The sequence below is a fragment of the Sceloporus undulatus genome, chromosome 2, assembly GCF_019175285.1.
Source record: "Sceloporus undulatus isolate JIND9_A2432 ecotype Alabama chromosome 2, SceUnd_v1.1, whole genome shotgun sequence".
Taxonomy (NCBI): domain Eukaryota; kingdom Metazoa; phylum Chordata; class Lepidosauria; order Squamata; family Phrynosomatidae; genus Sceloporus; species Sceloporus undulatus.
The window spans coordinates 137,110,946-137,130,805 of record NC_056523.1 but is presented as its reverse complement, the minus strand read 5'-3'; the positions used below and the strand labels follow the sequence as shown (position 1 = coordinate 137,130,805).

The 19,860-nt window shown below is 43.8% G+C and overlaps 1 protein-coding gene across 5 annotated transcripts in view; it reads right to left on the bottom strand.

Moving 5' to 3' along the window:
* Positions 1 to 4,550: 4,550 nt before the first annotated feature.
* QRICH2 (glutamine rich 2) overlaps positions 4,551 to 19,860 on the bottom strand; it is a 67,235-nt gene continuing 51,925 nt past the window's right edge. For all 5 annotated transcript variants that reach the window (XM_042452345.1, XM_042452346.1, XM_042452347.1 and 2 more), the window contains 4 exons: positions 12,807 to 12,975; positions 10,032 to 10,119; positions 9,020 to 9,145; positions 4,551 to 6,321 (listed from right to left, as the gene is read on the bottom strand). In XM_042452345.1, the coding sequence (XP_042308279.1) occupies positions 6,191 to 6,321; positions 9,020 to 9,145; positions 10,032 to 10,119; positions 12,807 to 12,975 (514 nt within the window). In that variant the 3' untranslated portion in view covers positions 4,551 to 6,190. The remainder of the gene's footprint in view (positions 6,322 to 9,019; positions 9,146 to 10,031; positions 10,120 to 12,806; positions 12,976 to 19,860) is intronic.

The following is a 19,860-nucleotide window of genomic DNA, read 5'->3' as shown; positions in this document are numbered from 1 at the left end:
TATTCCCCCTTTCCTCCCTTGTGATAACTCCAGGAAGCAATTTGTAACTTTCCTTTTCTTTTTTGGCTGGTATTTGACAACAGTTTAGAAGACAGGCAGGCTGTATGACTCATTCTGCTTGTGTTCTCATTCCTCAAGGGCAGGAGGAACAGAATACAGTATACAGTAAATGTAGTAGTAGTTACAGCTCTGGTAAGCTGCCTTCTTCATTTAGTGAGAGAAGCACAGTAACTGGGGGTGGGGGTGGGGGTGGGGGAGATGCCTATCCATACTCACATTCACTGGGAAGCTTGGATCAAAAACTTTCAATGTAAGGATAGTACACGTAATGTAATCACATTGAAAGTATTAACATGTAATTACACTGAATGGTGTAATAAACCTTGTAATGATAGTTTTATGGACACCTTGGGATGGCTCTAGAGTTAGCCATATTTAGAGTGGACCCATGGGAGCCAATGTGGTGTAGTGCTTTGAGTGTTGGGACTAGACACCTGTGTGACTAGAGTTTGAATCCTCACTCAGTCTTGGAAACCCACTGGATGGCCTTGGGCAAGTCACATTCTCTCACCCTTAGAGGAAAGCAAAGACAAGCCATTTCTGAACAAATCTTGCCAAGAAAATCCCATGACAGGTTCGCCTTAGGATTGCCATATGTCAGAAATAACCTGAAACCACAACAACAAGAAGAGTGGGTCCCATTCAAATCAATGGAGCTTAAGACTGGACCCATTTATTTGAATGGGTCCACTCTAAGTGTGGCTAAGTCTGGATCCAACCCTGTTATGTAGAATTAACTACTTAATTCTACATACCTACTTGTGCGCAATTCTACATTCTCTATGTGCACATCAGAAGTTTATTGTAAGTTTAAGGATGGTCCCAAGCTGCTTTAGAATTCTAGCTAGCCCTACAATATATGGATGTTAAAATTTTTGCAGAAGTGTTTTGAGCCTACATTAACTACTGTTTTTCCCAGACAATGGTGAATGTTCAAAATGGATTTTTAGAAGACAAGCATCTGCCCAGATACCAGCCAAAGGGACAATGGGATGGCTGATCTCTACCACCACCTCCCCCCCCCCCCCCCCCCCCCCCCCGTAGCATGAGTGAACAAAGCAAAGAGGAATACCAATCTGCACTGCAGTGGCAGTGCACACAGCAGTGGTGTTTTATGTTACTAAAATAAACGCTGCCTGGGCAGGTAGCAGGGAATGACTGTATAGCCATTCACCTGGTATTAAGAGTGTTTTCCTAAACAACACTGTGGGTGGTGTTTCCTGTGTCTATAAACTGAATGGAGAGTCAAAAGGTAAGGCTTGTTCACATCACTCACACATCATGAGTTAATAGAAACTAAAAAGCATCTTCCACATCATGAGTGAAAAAGCCCTCTGGGGACTTTAACTGCTTTTCTTCATGGAGAAGCTAGCTAGTAATTAGGAGCTTGTTGATATAAATCATGTGTGACAACAGAGAGGCAGAAAATGGACTCAGGATACAAAAATGGGTTTCTGTAAATAAATCCTGAGATTCTTTTGCTGCTGCTTGGGCAGCATAACAAAAGTTATATGAAGAGTAAAGATATTTCCACATTTACTGTGGTATCCCTGCAAGGACCTAACAAAAATGCATTTATTTCCCATCACTTTTCAAAGTGCTGTCATGTAGTCTTCGGTGCATTCACTAAATAGGTGTATGCCTCACGTGGAAATGGTAGTTTTAGAAGTCTAAACATTCTAGGGTTTCTTTTCTTGATATTGGTTAGGCAGTTTGAGGTCAAGATCTTGCATGACACAATGCAGAGGAACAGTTTTGCAATCTGAACTACACTACATCTCTCCTTTCAACACCCCATGGATTCACTGTTCAGCCAATCCAGCCCCCCATCCCCACCCCATGGCCCTTTCAGTGACTGGTGGAGTGTGTGGGAGGTCAGAGAAGTGTCTGAACATATCCCTGTAGCCAGACACAGACCACTGACATCTTTCACTGAAATCTGACAGGGTCTTCCAGAGACCTCAGCAGATGATGCAATTATTTTGCATCTGGTTACATCACGAGTAGACAACTATAGAAGACTCGGGAGGGGCCACACTAACCCACCTGGAGACCTTGAAGAGCCACAGCCCACCTCATCTGCTCCTGCAAAAAAGTCAAATTGCCCCTCAAAGCCTTCCCTTTTGTTGTACAAAATTTTGTTTTGTCCCCTGAGGGGCCTAGTGGAGCTCCAGGCATGGCAGAAATGCCTTCTATGGCCTCTAGTTAATCATTTTTGGTCATTTTAGAGCAAGATGATTAGATAGATTAGATAGAGAGAGAGAGAGATAGATGAGAATTTTTTGGGGGGGTGTTCTCTGGAGGCACCACAAAAACAACCCTCTGGGCCTCTTTGCCTGTCCCTGGACTACATGAATAGATGCATTTCTGACATCCTCCCTCCAGCCACAAAATATTTAGCAACAGCTGAACAGTGAGTTAGATGGAGAGAGAACCAGGGAACCCCAGCAGATCTCAGCACTGAAGTCATCACTTCACATCTGTTTGTGGGGATGTAGCCGGATGCTTCTGTGATTTTCTTGCTCTCCATGAAGCACTGAATGGTTATCTGGACTTCAGAGGCTGTACTGTTAAGTTGGGTAGGTATATGGCCCCAGCCTACCATGGGTCTGCCTTCAGACCTACTTACTACGTTATGTTCACAGGGTTGCAGCCTATATTAATTGGCTGGAAAAATCTCATGGAGGGCAGGAGTCCTCCAGGAGTATTTTAATCTGTATCAAGGGTAGCAGGGTGTATAATAAATATCCTGTTGGTAACCAAATGCCAAAGACTTACTAAATCAGCATGATGACAGCATGACCTCTGTAGCAGACTGGCAGTTGGTACATTAACCAAAGATATTTTTCACATGGAAAGGCAGCTTCTGGCATGCCCATGCACAAAACAAACTGTCACAGGAAACGTCTTTGACAAAGGAATATGTCAAATGCTAGATCCTGCTGGGTCCAGGAAGATGGAGCTGTTGCAGGTAATGTTGCTTGAACACTGTTCTCCTCCCATATTTGTTTTATGGTTACCCGGAAAGCAGATCAGGCTTTAAAACAGGTCTGAAGCATATTTGCCTGACCCACCTTTCTCTAGTTTGTTGACAAGGTTGATCTTCCGCTTTGGAGGTACTCAAAACATGAAGACTAATCCATCATCCCTGTGGGTGGTTCCTGTTCAAATTACATTTATTTTTGTTTTGTTTGTTACCCACCACCACTCCAAAGAAAATGGAGTTTCTTGTAATTATTCATGGTTTCCCCATTATTTTTCTTTCTTGGCCAGATTCAGCTGCTTTTAAAATTAGGTGGCAAGGAGCAATTCCCCACAAATTAAAGTTTGCAAGCTGCTTAAGCTGATGGCCTTTACAGCCTATGTATTACTGAGTTCCATAACTTATTTATTCTGTTAAGCTTTGATTGAGAGTTCCTGCATGGCAGGGGGGTTGGACTGGATGGCCCTTGTGGTCTCTTCCAACTCTATTATTCTATTCTAAATATCTTGTTGCTGTTCAAGCAGACCTGTTCATAATGGTCTTTGAAACTGTCAAACTCTAAACCTGTTTAGTGTTACCCAAACTCTCCCCAGTAATATTCACTGCAATATATTTGTCCTGTTCTTGCGTCTTCCATTCCATGTTTATGTATATCCAAACTGTATAATACACCAACATAGATACCACGTGTGTGTAAAACACATTCCCAAATACTGTACGTGTGCTTAGACAACATACATTTTGTAGCAGCTTCCCATTAAGGAGAGAAAACATCAAGCAAAATGCTCAACCAGTTCAGAATTAATCTGATGTTTAAAGACTCTAATATGTATATTGAAGGTAGGGTTATTATATAGGTCGTTAACATGGCATACATTGCTGTAATAATGACCTGTAACACAATGGAAAGTATTGTGGGATAATAGCAACATGAATACTAACCACAAGGGAAAATGACATTTCTTTGAGGTTCTGCTATATGCCAGGCACAGCTAGCTTTGAGAGCTGGGAGGATTTCTGGGCAAGGCACCGCCCAGCTTTTGCTGAGGCAGTATGGACCAAAAGAGACAGCACCTATGTGTTGCAGACCCTGAGAATTCCCTTCACAAGCACCTATGAAGCTGCTCTCAAGCGTAAATGAAATGCAACTCCTTAAGCCTTTTCCCCCTGCCCTGCAATGGCCAGAGAAAGTGTCAGCAGTCCTGTTTTGTTAGGGTTACCTGGGACAGAGAACTTTGGATGAAGCTGGGTAGGTGCTCTTGGTCTTATGCTGTGTCCCTGAGAATTAAATAAATTAAGCAAATTCCTCTCTCACAGCCACTTAAGGAAGCTTGTGTTTCATGCAGTGTTCTGCATGAAAATAAAGATGGGAGTGGCCACGGGGTAATGCCAGTCTTTGGTGCCAAGCCAGACAGCCAGGGAAAGGCAGAAGGCTCACAGGAGTCACCAAAATGCAAAACTTCAAAACATATTTAATTGACTTCAAGAACAATTCATATCCTCTAGCTCTAGTGTGATAGCACCTCCCCATGAAAAATGTAATACAACCCTTCTGTTGCATTATGTGACAGCCTGTGGTATTTGTCTAGTCTGACTGCATTCTGCATGATGTAACTGAAACATACTGGGAAACCAAATGTTGTATTTTCCACCCAAAGCTTGTTTGTTTTGGAGTGCTTCTGAAATTCTCAAGTGACGATTTAAAATACACAAGGGAGTTAAAAGTTCTGGCCATACAAAAGTGTTATTATTTGCTTGCCCAACTGTAACAGGCTGGACAGTTCAAACACATACTTCAAATCAAGGGGATACATGTCCACAACTATTTTCCCTGGGTTCCTGTGCAGTTTTGGGCTGTACAAAGTTGCTTATTCATTCTCATGCTTGTTTTGTGTGTGACTAGGATGAATGGAGCTAGCCAGTCCCTCTGAAAAATTCTTTTAAATGTTATATAGGTTGTTGTTTCTATTGTTCTGTGCCTTCAAGTCATTTCCAACTTATAGTGACCGTAAGGTAAACCTATCAAGGGGTTTTCTTGGCAAAATTTGTTAAGATAGCTATGTATGCCACCCCTTTCAGGCTAGACACATTTCTCCCAACTCACTTTGATGGATACAGAAGGGCAGCAGATGCTGTAAGCAGCAATCAGCCTCAGCACTTTCAATGCCAAATGGAGACTAGTTTTTGCTTTGAATAAATGGCTCTCCACAGGAAGCCTTCTGGTGTGCTATGAATCAAATTTAAAAACCACTGTCCAATTGTAAATAGTTCAAGGGTGAAAATAGGTTGTAAATTCCTAACTCTGGTGAAAGATATAAATTTCATGTCTATTATGAAGACTGGGTATAGAAATTTTTGCCATGACTTGCATTCCCCCAAGCTAAAAACCAACTTTCCCTAACCAAGAGCTTGGAAATGTTACATTTTTGCACTATAGCTCCCAGAATTGTCCTTCCGGCGTACTGGCTGGGATGTTCTAAGCATTGTAGTCCAAAAAGCAACTTTCCCAGGTTCTGCCTTATTCTCTAAAATAAAGCTGTGACAGCTGAAGCATACATGTCCCAGCATCTTGTCATTCAATCCGTGCATGGAGATGTTGCTGTAAAAAAGTCTTACTCATTGCAAGATGTTGTCTCCCAAGCTCAGTGTACGTCAAATTTCCCACAATAGCAACAGGATTAGCACTTTTCTGGCTCAAAAAACTAACTTGCTTTTTTAGATGACAGTGCTGCCCCTTACATCTTTATGTACATCTGGTTCTGGGCTACAGCAGGGCAGAAAGGCTGAGATTGTTAGCACTCAAAGTAATTGCTCTCTAACTAGTTTAAACACATAACTTTGTATTGAACAATAACTTTCTTGGACAATTAAAATACAGTAAATGACTTGCAGACTCCATTGTCTCTACAGAAGGAAGTGTTGCCCCCTCCCTACTCCAGACTTTTGTCCCTGCCTGCCCCACCCATTGTCCCCTGGAACATCACTGTAAAAAAAAAGCCAGAGCTGTGGGCCAGCACAAGATGGCTGTCTTCCTCAGGCCAGCAGTATGTTAGTACAATCTTCTTCCAGTTTTGGTCTTTATTGTCTGGCTTTCATCAGTAAGAACCACGTTTTCACTGAGGCAGAAACTGCTATCTTTCATGCAGTTTATGTGGACTGTTCATCGAAGCGTTGTCTTGAAGGAATCTCCATTCGTAGCTCAAGTGTTTCTCTGTCTTGTGCTCCAGGCTCCTCACCGATCCTTATGCGAGGCATAGATTTATCCCCTACTGACTTAGCTGCAATGCACAAGAACAGCCATGTTGGGGTCTAGTTGCCAAGAATACAAGAAAAGGCTTAACTAATAGTTTATGTTGAGACAAACCTCTCTCTCTTTATTCCTTCCCCATGCATGAAAATGTTCCAGTTTGCCCTTAATGGTGGAATACATCCTCCAGACACCAAGTAGACATGACAAAGTCCTCTCTCTGACACCATGAAGAGCCTCTCCCCAGCAGTATAGTTAATGCTAAACTAATGAACAACCATTTGATTCAGTATAAAGCTGCTGATCGTTTTCCTACAAATAAAATAAAACAGGCATGCTTGATGGGGAAGTAAGAGAAGCCTACTTGGCAGTGATTCCGACCCATGAAAATCCCTTTCAAGAGATGTTCTGCTGCTCCCTTCCCTATTGTACCTTCTGGGTGAGATCCTACATGGGTGTTATACATGCGAAATCTCTGTATGCAATTATGCATTGATTGTGCTACATGACCCTGGTGTTGAATGTCAGTTAGGAAACTAGATACACAACCAAATGCCCAGTGGTACATGCATCCACATGAACACCCGTGAGCTTGAATGTAATGTACACATGGCATAAGACACCTGCAGGACTCCAGCTTCTGCCTGCAAAGACCTTTTTTATTTAAACAGGTCTTTGGCATGTAAGCTGGGTGGTTTTCCTTTGGTTTTAATCTGTTCTTAGTGCTTTAAATTGCATTGGTTTTTAATTTAATTTTACCATCACTGACTGCCTTGTATGTCATTTATTGGCAGAAAAGTAGATAGAGAAATGTAGGTAAATAAATGGCTGAGATGCAGGTCAGCGTGAACCCCCCCCCCCTTGTTACTCAGAAACCTAGTTATTTCCCCAATTGTACATGGATGGCTATAGTGTAAGTACGACAGGAAGAGAGCACTGTGCATATTCAGAAACGTTTGACACATTTAATTTGGATAGAACACTCTTGCCACAGAAAAAATGAAGTCCTTGTTAAATGAGGTGAGTTAATTTCTGTAACTATGCCAGGGATTATAACCTGACTGGGTACATCTGTGACCTAACCATGGTGGGTATGTTGTGGTCTCTGGGCAAGGAAGTTGGGAAATGTGTGATCGATGCAGATTCCATTGCATTCATCACATTAAAGATAGCAGCAGCAGATGGGACACCCTTTCTTCTTAACAAGAAGCATAATTGCAAATTATTTTGTTTTGATGAAACCTAACACTGAAACCAAGGTCCCAGCTTAAGCTGCTTCCATTGATCAAGAAATTCTGTGACACTACTTTTTTTTAACTGTCTGGAAGCTACTGGGTTCAGTTGTATTCAGGGCGATGCAGGCCTTGAGACATCTGTCAATAAGAATCTGACATCAAATTTTGTCTTGAGGAACTCTCAGACTTCCTGCAATGAAACTGTATTTTGTGTTCCTAAAAGGCCTATAAAGAGCTGGCCCATCCACCTTCAGGGTCACAGGGCTGGGCCTCTTAGTTGTCTCTCTTTGTCTAACACACATATACAAACTATTAGAAGTGCTGTTGCTCTTAGGGCCATTTCCCACACTATGAAAGTAGCTGAAATATTCAGCACATTGTTTGTGCTTTTAATATCTGGAGGGGAAATTTATCTTTTTAAAGTTTGAGTGCAGTGCTCACAGTCTCCTGGGGTTAAGACTAGTCCAGTCTCCACATATCATATCCATGGCAACAGGGAGAAAGGTGGATTTTTACTTCTCGCATCTTACCAAGAGCTTCAAGAATACTGTCCATGCCCCTCTAAAGTGTAAAGTAGCAGTAAAATCTCCCCTTGCCATCCATATGCAACGAATTGGAGGAGCCTGTTTGGGCCCTTTGTGTGGAAAGGGAATGTTATCAAGGCTTATTCTTTCAGCATTAGACATAGCTGGCACTTGTACACTATTGCTCTCACTTAAGTTTGTACAGCCCAATGGATCTCCCCTTTGCTTTTCATCTTCATCCTTCCTGCTTCCAATCACCCCACCCCCACCACAAACATAGCTGCCCAGGGCAGGCAAGATTCACTGGCAGACCCTGGTAAGTAAACAGTACTCTCCGGCTATGCTAAATGGCACTGCGACTTTCTGCAGTGCTCTTCAATCAGTCTGGCATGTAGTCCAATTGTTATAACTGACTGTGTTTGCAATTACAACTCAGATGTGATCGTTCAGCACCTCGGTGCTACCAGAAGGGAGTTCTCTATAATGGACAGATGGATTGGCAGGCAATGAAATTACAAACAGACCTAGAGTCAGTCAACCAGGGACAGTCATGTTGCTGGGAACCTTTGTAAAAACTAAAAACATCTACTGAAGGTTTGCTTGCAAAACAGCCTCAAGCATCAACTACAGACTGGAAAAAAATCACAGAGATACCATTTCATAGTACCTTTAACCCATAGGTGAAAGAATAATGAAATGTGTGCAGAATGCCTCAGCAGGCTGGTCTGCACATCATGGTAAGCCAGGGAACAGGTAGGATCAAGTGTGAGCAAGTGACAGTTGTGTCCACTGCTGAAAGAATAAAGTTCCATGGATTGTTCATTAGTTATCCAAATGTAGGCACAGTCACTGGAGAAAGAAATAATTGCTTGCTCCTCCTGCAAGGCAGTGTGGTTGCATATGAGATCTCACCTACTAGTAAAATTAAAATGTATTTCTCCTCGTGACCAATCTGGACTCTTGAACATACCTGACAGACTGCGTAAAGACACTTTAGCACTATGAGGACGGACTGGGAGACTGGCAATGTCAGCAAGTGTGGGTTGATGCCTTTGCGAGGAGGACCGAATGAGTTTGTTCCTCGGCCTTGAAAGACCTGGAGAATGAGAAGTGCAAAGACAGGAGAATGATTTCAGAACTTTTGCCTCACACAAAAGAGAAGCCTACCCCATTAGTAGTCCAAAAGCCAGATTTTTTTATAGGTAAGATCACTGGTGATGTATATCAGTTATAGATCTGGTTATTTAGTGTTAGTCTACACATAAGTGTACTATGCAAATTGGTGTCCATTTTTGCAAATTTGCATTGACAGTTAATTGTCTTCACTGCAATTTCACATCTGTTCAAATCTATTTACCCTCCTTCTGCCAAAAATGCACAGCTATCTGAATGCATGCAAAGCAGATGGATGGTCACATGAGATAATGCACTTTTCTGCAGTTACTTGTGTAAAAATTGTGAAACCTTTTTCTGAAGAGTTTAAGGAATTCCTCAAGGGGGATGCAAAAAGCCCAAATTCTTGCAAATCGTGTGTGACCAGATTGCATGCTATTTGATTGGAATGTGGAGCATTGTAAACATGTATAGCCCTTAGAAAGCCATTTGGCAATTCCTACAGATCACATCCCATGCACACTCTGGAGAAAGGATCACTGGTCCTATATCCCAGGCAGTATAGCAACCAAGAAGGGCAGTTGGTTTGTTTTTCCCTAGCCTTCAGTCAATGGACTAGAAGTGTTCTCCCCACCAGCCGCTACCACCACCATTTTCGTCTTTGCAATAACCCCCAGCCAAAGAGACTGGCAATCAAAAAATGGCATCTGCTCAGGTAGTCCACTGCCTGAGGCAAATGCTCCACATGACTTCAACATAAAGCCCATTCTGTTGTCTTCACATTGTAATGATGCTTAAATACTGAACTTCTGCCTGTGAAAAGGAGGAGCAAAGAAATCCACCATCTGCAAATAGAATGCAAAATTTACCATCCTTTCCAGTTATTGATGGGAGCTGTGTATCCATCCGTCCTTTGTAGATATGACCATCAAGACCTAGTATATCAACCTCTTCATGCTGGGGATAAATGGAAACAAAGGACAGATTTCAACCTAGCCTCAGAGAGATATGAAAATTTCATTGCAAACAAGAACTGAATCTTGAAACTCCCCCCCCCCCAAAGAATTATCTCACCCAAAACTTAAAAATATTCCTTTTCAGGACTACAGCTCCCAGAACCACCCCCACCCATCCAATATGATCTGGGGACGTCTAGGAAATGTAGGCCAATGCAGTAATTTTCCCAACATCTCATCCCACCTCCTTTGACAATAAGGGTGCCAGGTTGGATAGTAGAGATCTAGGCTTGGTTTTTGTTTTTCTGCCGGGGGGGGGGGGGGACGGTGCCAGTACTGTGTTGAAGTCAGATCCTGAAGGAGACTCACTTCAGTTTCTCCAAAAAGTAATTCATACAAGATGTTAGAAAACCATCCATGTGAATTAATGCAAACTTTCAAAGAAAAGGAAATTGTTCTCCCCAAAAAGGCTCATTTGGCACCAAACATAATTGCCTTTAGCCCATGAGTGTATGCACACCTTACAGTGACTGCAGTTTGGTACAGAATCCTGGGACTGAGTGTATGCTGTGAAATCTCCAGTGCTGTAGTTCAAATGAGTTAAATGGCGCCACCAGACAACAAATACCAGGGCTCTGTAGGATACAGCTATGACAGTCAAAGGCGGGTTACAGACGGGCAGGGGAGGATGTCTTGGAGGTGTATTCAGCTGAATACGGAGCCTCCAGACGGCCCGCCCCGGGGGCGTGCTTCAGGTGTTGGAGCTTCCACACGGGGGGCAATGAAGACACCTCACCTGGGTCCGTTTCAGACCCGGAGTTTCCAAACCGCCGCCTTGGAGGACGCCGCAAAGAGAGAGGCAGCTTCCGCACGGGCGGCCCAAACCGCGGCTTTTTTTTCTTTTGCCGGCTGGCGGATGCGCAGCTGCAGCGCTAAGCAGCGGCAGAAAGCCTATGTGCGCATTTAAAGCACCCAAGCCCCTTTAAAACTTTTCCCCCCGCTCTGCCCAAGAACAATGGTGGTCTCCTGCCAGCTGGTGATCAGCTGGTGTTGGTATCCTTGTCCGCTTGCACTTTGCCAGTGTCAGCAGCATCATAGATGCCTCCTCTCCTTTGGTCCCCGCGCTCCTGCTGAATCTGCAATGCGCAGCCACAGCTGTCTCCGCTGCCACCGCTGTCCCCCTGCCATCCCCCATCACCTCCCTTGTACATATGTAAATATTTACAGTTTTAGTGTTTTTTATTGTTAGGTGAAAATGGCACAGGAATGTGTGTAGGGGTGCACTTTAAAGTCCAAACTTTCCAAGCAGCGCATGCGTACATGTTGCTCTAGGGTTAGGGTTACGAGTCTTAAAATGCGCTGCAGCTGTGCTGCAGCTTCCACACCTACATGGCAGCAGACGCTGCAATTAAAGCCTGATTGCAAACTGCGCATGTTCCAAGACCCCAACTCATTATGCGACGCAGCAGACACGGAGCTTTTAAATGGGCAACTTAAATTAGCGGCGTAGCAATTCTGGTGTACTGGTGCAGCAGCTCTCATGGCTTCTTCCACTTCTCGATATGTGTCAGCATTCAGGTAGGACTGCTCCAGTTTCTGCAAAATGTTTGGCTGGGACCATATAGCTATCAGGTCAGCCGTCTCAGTATGAGACCAAGACGTCCCCCTGCCTTTTTTCGGGGTGCTGGTGGATGGCTGTGCCATCCTGCCTGGTGGCAAAGGTGAGCCGCCACACAGCTGTGCCAGGAGCAGCCGAACTGTGCCCGTTTTCAGGTGAAAATGGCGCAGGAATGTGTGAAGGGGGACACTTTAAATCCCAAACTTTCCCTTATCACTTTCTACAACCAAAACATCCGCCGGCAAAACTTACAACTTCCCGCGATTCTAGCAACGCATGCGCACAAGTGGCTCTAGGGTTAGGGTTACGAGACTTAAAATGCGCCGCAGCTGTGCCGCAGCTTCCACAGCTGCATGGCAGCGGACGTTGCAATTAAAGCCTGACTGCAAACCACGCATGTCCCGGACCCCGACCCATTATGCGACGCAGCTGACACGGAGCTTTTAAACCGGCAACTTATATTTGTGGCGTAGCAATTCTGACGTATCGGTGCAGCAGCTTACAGACGGAGCTGCGCAGGTACGCATCAAACAGAAAAGAAACGGAAAAAAGCAGCACCTTTTTAATGCCGCTTCTTCCCGCTTGGGGCGTGCGGGGGGGCGTGTTCATTGCGGCATTCAGGTGAGGGCCGTCTGAAGGCTCTACCTTCATGACGTCATGAATACACCCCTTTTTGCCCGTCTGTAACCCGCCAAAGTAGCATCAAACTACTAGAACTGTGAAGTGTAGAAGCACTCCATATCAAAGTCCTAGGGCCTTTTATGGATGCTCAGTGAGAGACTGTCATGTTGCTGGTTTTAACTGCTCTACTGTTTTTGTTGTCCTGGGAATTGTTGTCCTAGAAACAAGATTTACATTTTTAAATGGCTACTCTTAATATATAAACTGTCCCAGAGTGTTTATTTTAAACACAAAGATTAGGTAGATTTTTCTAACATATTTTATGAGGAATAAGTGTCCATGGGGAGTGGCCATGGAACTGGTGTACCAAAGAATGACAAAGGCTGGTCACACAAAAGAACTGCAGGCCTGTGTTAATTTTACACTTCAGCTACCCACCATCTCCTTACCTTCATCATTGCCAGCATGGTTGTTTCATCTGCTTGGATGGGTGGCACACAGTTGGCAAAGTGCTGAAATTTGCCAAAACGCCTGTAAGGATAGGTGAGGGTGTGGCTGCCTCCACAGTGCCGCGGGACACTGACGTAGCTATAGTCGGCCATCTCAGGAAGTCTGTCACTAATAAGAATCAAGGACTAGTGTTTGACACTTGGCAAAGTAAAGCAGCCCAGAGTCAGAGAGCAAACCCAGTGAGCTCTGAGGCCCAGCTGGCTACACTGACCTTGTTTCTAAACACTCATACCTTCCATGCACTCCAAAGTCAGTGGAGTATGTTGTGTATCCATTGGAGAAGTCTTCTCCATCCCAGTGTCTGACACACATTTGGTACAACCTGCACAATCCTACAGACAGCTGTCGGATTATGGGAATTATAGCCCAATACATTGAGAAGACAGCAGGCTGGGGAAGGCTGCCCTGGAGGCACCAGGCCTGAAACAGCTGTCAGAGGGTGAAGAAAAGTATCCCAATTTCAGGAAATCTTTTTTTTTTCCACAGCAAGAGGTAGTATTACTCTTTCCTGCTCTACGAAGGACCTTCTTTACATTCTACAATTTCCAGGAGAAAATGGGTGTGCTTGTTTGAAGGAACTTAGACAAAAAGTATTTTGGGGGGTCATAATTCAGAGTATCTGAATAGTCTCTTTAAAAAGCACTGCAATTGGAAAGGAGGAAACAGCCACAGTGTCTCCCACTTCCCTCCTAGAGTCTCCCTCAGTCCCTCCCTGCTGGCTGGGCCAAGCAGGAGTTGCTTTCTTTCCTTCCTCTCCACCACCGCTCCAGCTGGTGAAACAGTGGTCAAGGGGACCAGGGAAGAAGCAGAGCAGGGGACATCTGTGGCAACATCTTCTGTGATGGGTGCAAAGTTGTAAAAAGAGCAGTTTGCTTACCTTCAACTGTGGTTCTTTAAGTGGTCATCTGTGACCTCACACAAATGGGTTTGTGCCTGCACAGAGACTTCCATTAAAAATGTTCCAGAGTTGAGTAGCTTGACAGGAATAGCCTGCCCCTTCCTGCCTACTGCACATGTCCTAGTCTGACAAACTACTCTCCCCTTAGTTTCAAAGATAACCATGAAATACAGGGACCAGAAAGAAGGGAGGTAGGATGGGTTTGTATGAGGTCATAGATGACCACTTGAAAAACCACAGTTACAGGTAAGCAACCTGTTCTTCGTGATCTCTGTGCCTCACACAAATTGGTGACCGTGTAGCTTACCAGAGGTTGGTGGCTCAGGTCACCGAAGAAGAGAAGACAACACAGCACATCCAAAACTAGCAGTCATTCTCAATCTGAAGTCCAGTTGATAAAGCTGGATAAATGTGGATGGTTGTGACCACGTAGCAGCTCTGCAGAGGTCAGGTAAAGAGATGCCAGGTAGAAGTTTCACCAAAGAAGCCATCACCCTAGTAGAATCCACTCACAGACACTCAAGAATCAGTTGCTTGGCCATTTCATAGGCTAGCCAAATGGTGTGAACAATCCACTTGGTGAACTTCCTTGAAGAAACTTGCTGTCCCTTCTGGGCACTACTATAACAAACAAATAGCCTGTTGGAGAGATGGAATGCAGCCAAGCACTGAATATAGAATCGCACATCAAAAGCATGGAGGAATCTCTCCAGGGGCATTTTTGGCTGAGGCAATATATTGATTAAGATGAAACTGGGATATTACTTTCAGAAAGAAAGAGATATCAGGGTGTAGCACCACCTTGTCATCGTGAAATGCAAGGAAAAGCTATCAGACCGTATTGCTGTAACTTTGCATGCTTGGCTTGCTGAAGTGATGACTAACAAACAGAAATGCCTCTTACAAAGTAAGCAACTGTCCATCTGCAGAAGCCATAAGTTCAAATGGCTTACGAGTTAACTGCAAGAAAACTAAAGATAATGAGCAAGGTAGAGGAGGCATCAACAGAGGGCAAAGGTGAGACAGACCTTTGACAAGCTTGGAAAATAGTGTTGATGACTTGGGTGATGGTGGTTGATGCACTACAGGTACAGTCAAGTAAACCTTCAAAGAGAAGGAGGCAAGTCCTTCTTCTCAAAGATGAAGAAAATGCAGGACAATTGACATTTGAAATAGGTTCTGACCTAGATGATGTGAAGGAGAAGAACCATTGCCATTTATACTCAAAGGAATGTGTCCTTTTTAGCAGCAGACAAAGCTGAAAGAAGTCTAAGAGAATCTTCCGAGCTGTTAAACGAAACACCTTCAGGTCTGGGTTGTGAATCTGACCTTGAGAATGGGAGAGTAGGTCTGAGCTCCTTAGACAAATCATGTTTTTAGCCCTGGGAGAGAGGTAACAGAAGAGCAAACCATGGTTGCCTCAGATAATATGGCACAATGAGAATCACATTGGTGCTGTCCTTGGCCAATTTCACCACCACCTTTGCTACCAGTTGGAAAGGAAAAAAATATGTACATCAGTGGACCCAACCTAGAGATCTAAGGCCTTTCCCTGCTTGGGAGCAGAAATGACAACATTTCACATTCTATGAGAGGCATGCCCTGTTTGGATGTCACAAGATGAACTGCCTTGTCCAACAAAGTCTATTAATGTTGAAGGACCTAAGCCAGACTGAGTGATTCTAGCAACTTGAAGATCAGCCAAAGACATCCATCCCTCTTCAGAATCACAAAGTACAGCCCATAGGTGGGCTTGCTTTCCATGGCTTTGAGCTTACACAGAATCCAAGCCCCAGCAGAAATAATGGGGTGTGTACCCACACCATGCACATCACAGCAAACAAGTGCCCTGTTATTTTCTATGGGGCTTGAGCATATGCTTTTTTCTGGAACAGATCCCCGCATATGGGGAGGGAGGACTGTACCTGAAAAAGAAGCCATCTTTTCTTAATCTTTTCCAATGCATCCTTTTGAAATAAAACAGTGATTTCTTTCAATAGGACTCTTGATGGATAGATATGATGGAATATGCCAATGGCTGGGGTACTTGAGAACTTGAGAAGTGTAGCCCATATGGACTATGATAAAAATTCAGGAGTCTGTGATGATAGTGTACCAGGTGGAGTAATGGCATAATAATCTGGGAGCCTGAGATGGAAGTGGGTTTGTGCTTGGTGGCTTGAAGACTAGGTGAGGTGTCATCCTGAGTAAGAAGTCAAAAACATTAGGTTGAAGAATATGATGTCTTCTTAGAAGTCAAGGACTGATACTTCAGCTGCTTGAAAGGATAGTCTGATGAGCACTCGGAAGTAGAGCAAGAAGACCTGGATGGCAATCTCTACCAAGAGGATGTGGAAACAGAAGATGGATAATGAACACTGCTGTTCTCTCTGGCTAGAAACACCAATTTTCTGAGCTGTAAAGCAAGCTTTACAGAGATGACCTAAGGACTCATCAGTCTTTGCATGAAATAATCCTTCCCCATCAAAAGGCAAGTCTTCCATCCTGTCCTGAGTATCCTCAGAAAGGTCAAGCTACACACATCAATAGAGGGCTACAGCTCCAGACATGACCCTTCCCAGTCCACTTTATGTTGGGGTGATTTTTTTTTTTTTACACAGCCAAGGCAGAAAAACATTCACTGGAGGAGGTGGAGCTTTGACTTCGATACCAAGAGCCTTTACCATCCTCAGGCCCATATGGCAAAGAGTTTGACATTCTCAGTGGTGAAGATGGACCAGCATCCTCCACTGCCCTGATGGTGAAGAATAAAGGGGTGATGGAGAGTCTGGGGGATATATATTAGAATCATATACCTCAGAACCTTCCATTGAAAGTTGTTACTGGCACACTGAAGGAACTATCGTGATTACCAATGCTGAGGGCAGCATGGAAGCAGAAGTGATAGCCACTGACGTTGACTGAGGAGCCTGTAAGACAGGTGGGCCAGGAAGCACACTTGGAATTGGTGTTGATACAGCATAAGGACTATCAATACAGTACTGGGAGAGGCCTCAATATTGATGGAGAACTTGGAGGTTTAAACTGTGTGGCAGTAATGTGGAGTGGTGGCAATGGATGCTGATAAGGTGGACTTGAGAAGCAAGCCTCTGCAATAGCACAGTGCTCTACTATGTACCTTTCCCCCAAACAAACACTCAGAATGATCACTGGAAAGGACAACTTTCTGACCATAGGTAGAGTACAGCTTGAAGAAAGACTGAAGCTATAGAGACGCAGCAATAGGAAGAAAATGAGAGGGAGAGGGGAAGGAAGATATGAAGGACTCTAAGGCAAGACTCTAGCCTGAAGAAGTAGAGCCCTCCCTCCGGTCCATCTGCCTTGGTCCAGGCCTCAGAGGGAGAGAAGAACCACAGGACCTCATCCCCTTTCCCGCCACCATTCCCTTCTCATTCTGTGTTGTGTCTTTTAGATTGTAAGCCTAAGGGCAGGGAACCGTCTAATTAAAAATAATAATTGTAAGCTGCTCTGATAGCCTTTAGGGCTGAAGGGAAGGGGTATAAATAGCATAAATAAATAAATATTATTTTTAATATAGTGGTAAATGAAAGATAAGATATAAGAATACGAAGAACAAAGGATGGTAGAAACAAAAAGCAAAATAAATATAATAAGGGAAACTACTCAATAGGAGAACACTCCAAGTGAAGCTCTTCTACCAGCAGACGGAAAAAAATTAGGGGACAGTGGCTTGGTGGTCTGGAACATGCACAGTAGGCAGGAGAGGGGCAGGGTATTCCTGTTAAGCTACTCAGCTCTAGAACATTCTGTATGGAGTCTGTGTGCAGGCACAAACCCATTTTTGTGAGGTACTCAAGAGGTAGGAAGGATCTGGCCAATCAATGTGGGGCAGCAGTGTGATTTTGCTACTGTTTAAATATCAGTCCCTCAACATCTGGAAGTCTACAATTTCCCACACCTGCTTTAGGGCTTTCATCAACAGTCTCAAGTCTCTTTCTGGAGACAAAAGCGAGACAGACAATTTAGTGAATTGTAAATTCCTTATGTTGAATCAAGCTCCTCGATTTTAAGATTGCACTCAATTTTATTTTTTAAAAGAATATGCATGAGCCTCCGTTTTGCAATCTTTTTCAGACTATTTTTGTAGTCAGTCATGTAGTATCTGTCACTGGGTAGGTTTTTTTTTTTGGGGGGGGGGGCTAAGTGCAGGACCCTTCACTAAGACTTTGGCATACAAACCAGAACCTCAAATGTTGCAGCCCAGAAAACCAAACCATGTAAGATCATCCAAAAGGCATAAACTAACAGATAACATCAGAGCAGGACTCTTGCATTCATACTCCACTTGTGGACTTTGTACTTGTACAGGCATTTGGTTGGTGACTGTGGGAATAAAATGCTGGCGCTTGACCTGATCCAGCAGCCCCCTTATGTTTTTAATCAGCCTTGGCCTTGGCTTTGCCAGTCTGCATTTTTCAGCTAATAAAGTGAACAAGCACATAAAGCAGACTGAAAGAGCAGATCTTTTCACAAGGCAACATCTGGAAAGGGGGACAGTTTTCTAGACAGACAGTGGAATTTCGAACAGACAAGCAAGAGAGAGTAGCAATAGCAGCAACAAGCTAACAACAAGGCAAATTGGAAATGTGAGATAAATGGTAAGTTTTGGTGGCACAGATTGCTGGAGTCTGGGTTTGCATCTTCATCTTAACAAGCCATATGGTATTCTAGCAGTGCAAGTAAATGATTGTTTGTTACATTTGTGTTCTGCTTTTGAGATACAAGAGTCAGTCTGCAGACATCATGAAACTTACTGTGAAGTGATAGCAATCAGGTCTGACTTGTTTGACAGAGCTGTGTGGTTCTGAGCCTGCTTTGGTATTCCACATTTTATTACCCATAGAGCAAGTCAGACCACGAAAGATCTATAGTCATTCTGATCACAGATCGGCAAATACAGGAAGTAGGAGCCCATTAAAAGCTATAGCTTTGGGCATGATAAAATTCTTACATGGCAGTCAATGCTGCATAGGACTTTGCAGGAATCCCTCCCCGCTCCTGGCAACAATTCCAACATGTGGTTATACTGGGTGCACACAAAGAACTGGGGGTTTCCTATGGCAGTTCTACCCAGTGGTCTGAGATACATCTGTTTATCAAAGTGACTTTTGTGTTTTTGCCACGTGTGAAACAGGGAAGAAGCTGAACAATAACAAATCATCAGGTTACATATAGTTTGCTCGTGAGCAGCTTGCAGTTGACCTCTTGCAAAGCTACTGTTGCTTATCCTGTTCCAAACAGCTTTATGGTTTTTTGAACATGAAAAGAGAAGTCTCACTCCCCCCCCCCCTTTCAACTAGATGCATACCAGAGAAGTGCTAAATGTGGTGACTGTAGTAGTTGTTTCCATCTTTCTTACAGGCTGAGTGTCTGTTATCCAGAATTCCAAAATCTGAAATACTCCAAAATCATCCACTTTTGTGGCTGGGATTGTGACAGCTTTCATTTCTGATGGTTCAGTGTATACCAACTTTGTTTTAAGCACACAATTATTAAAAATATTATGTATAAAATTACCATCAGGTTATGTTTATAAGATTAATATGAAACAATGAAACAGATTAATTTCATGTTTAGACCTTGTTCCTATCTCCAAGATATCTCTTTATATACAGTGAGCTCTTCTTATCCGCGGGCTTACCATCAGCGGATTTCAGTTTCCGCAGTCAACAAGCCCCATTGTTTTAAATGGCCATGCACACATCATGCATCCATAGCAAAGAACAGGATTTGAGATCCTGCAGTTTTTATTATCCATGTGTGTGGGGGTCCAGAATGGATCCACCGTGGATAAAAAGGAACGACTGTATATCCCAAATTCTGAAAAAATCCAACATCTCAAACACGTCTGGCCCCAAATATTTTGGATAACAGAGACCCAATCTGTCCCGCAACATAACAGTGGACTCAAGGATATAGATCAGGCCCAGAGGCTTTCTGAGGTAAAGATGGCAGTGGCTGCAGAAGCTCCTTCACTCAGCACCCCTCTGGGGAGGCTGCCCACCTCCACTGTTACCACAGTAAGCTTGAAGAGTTGGGGGTGAGGGTGGTGC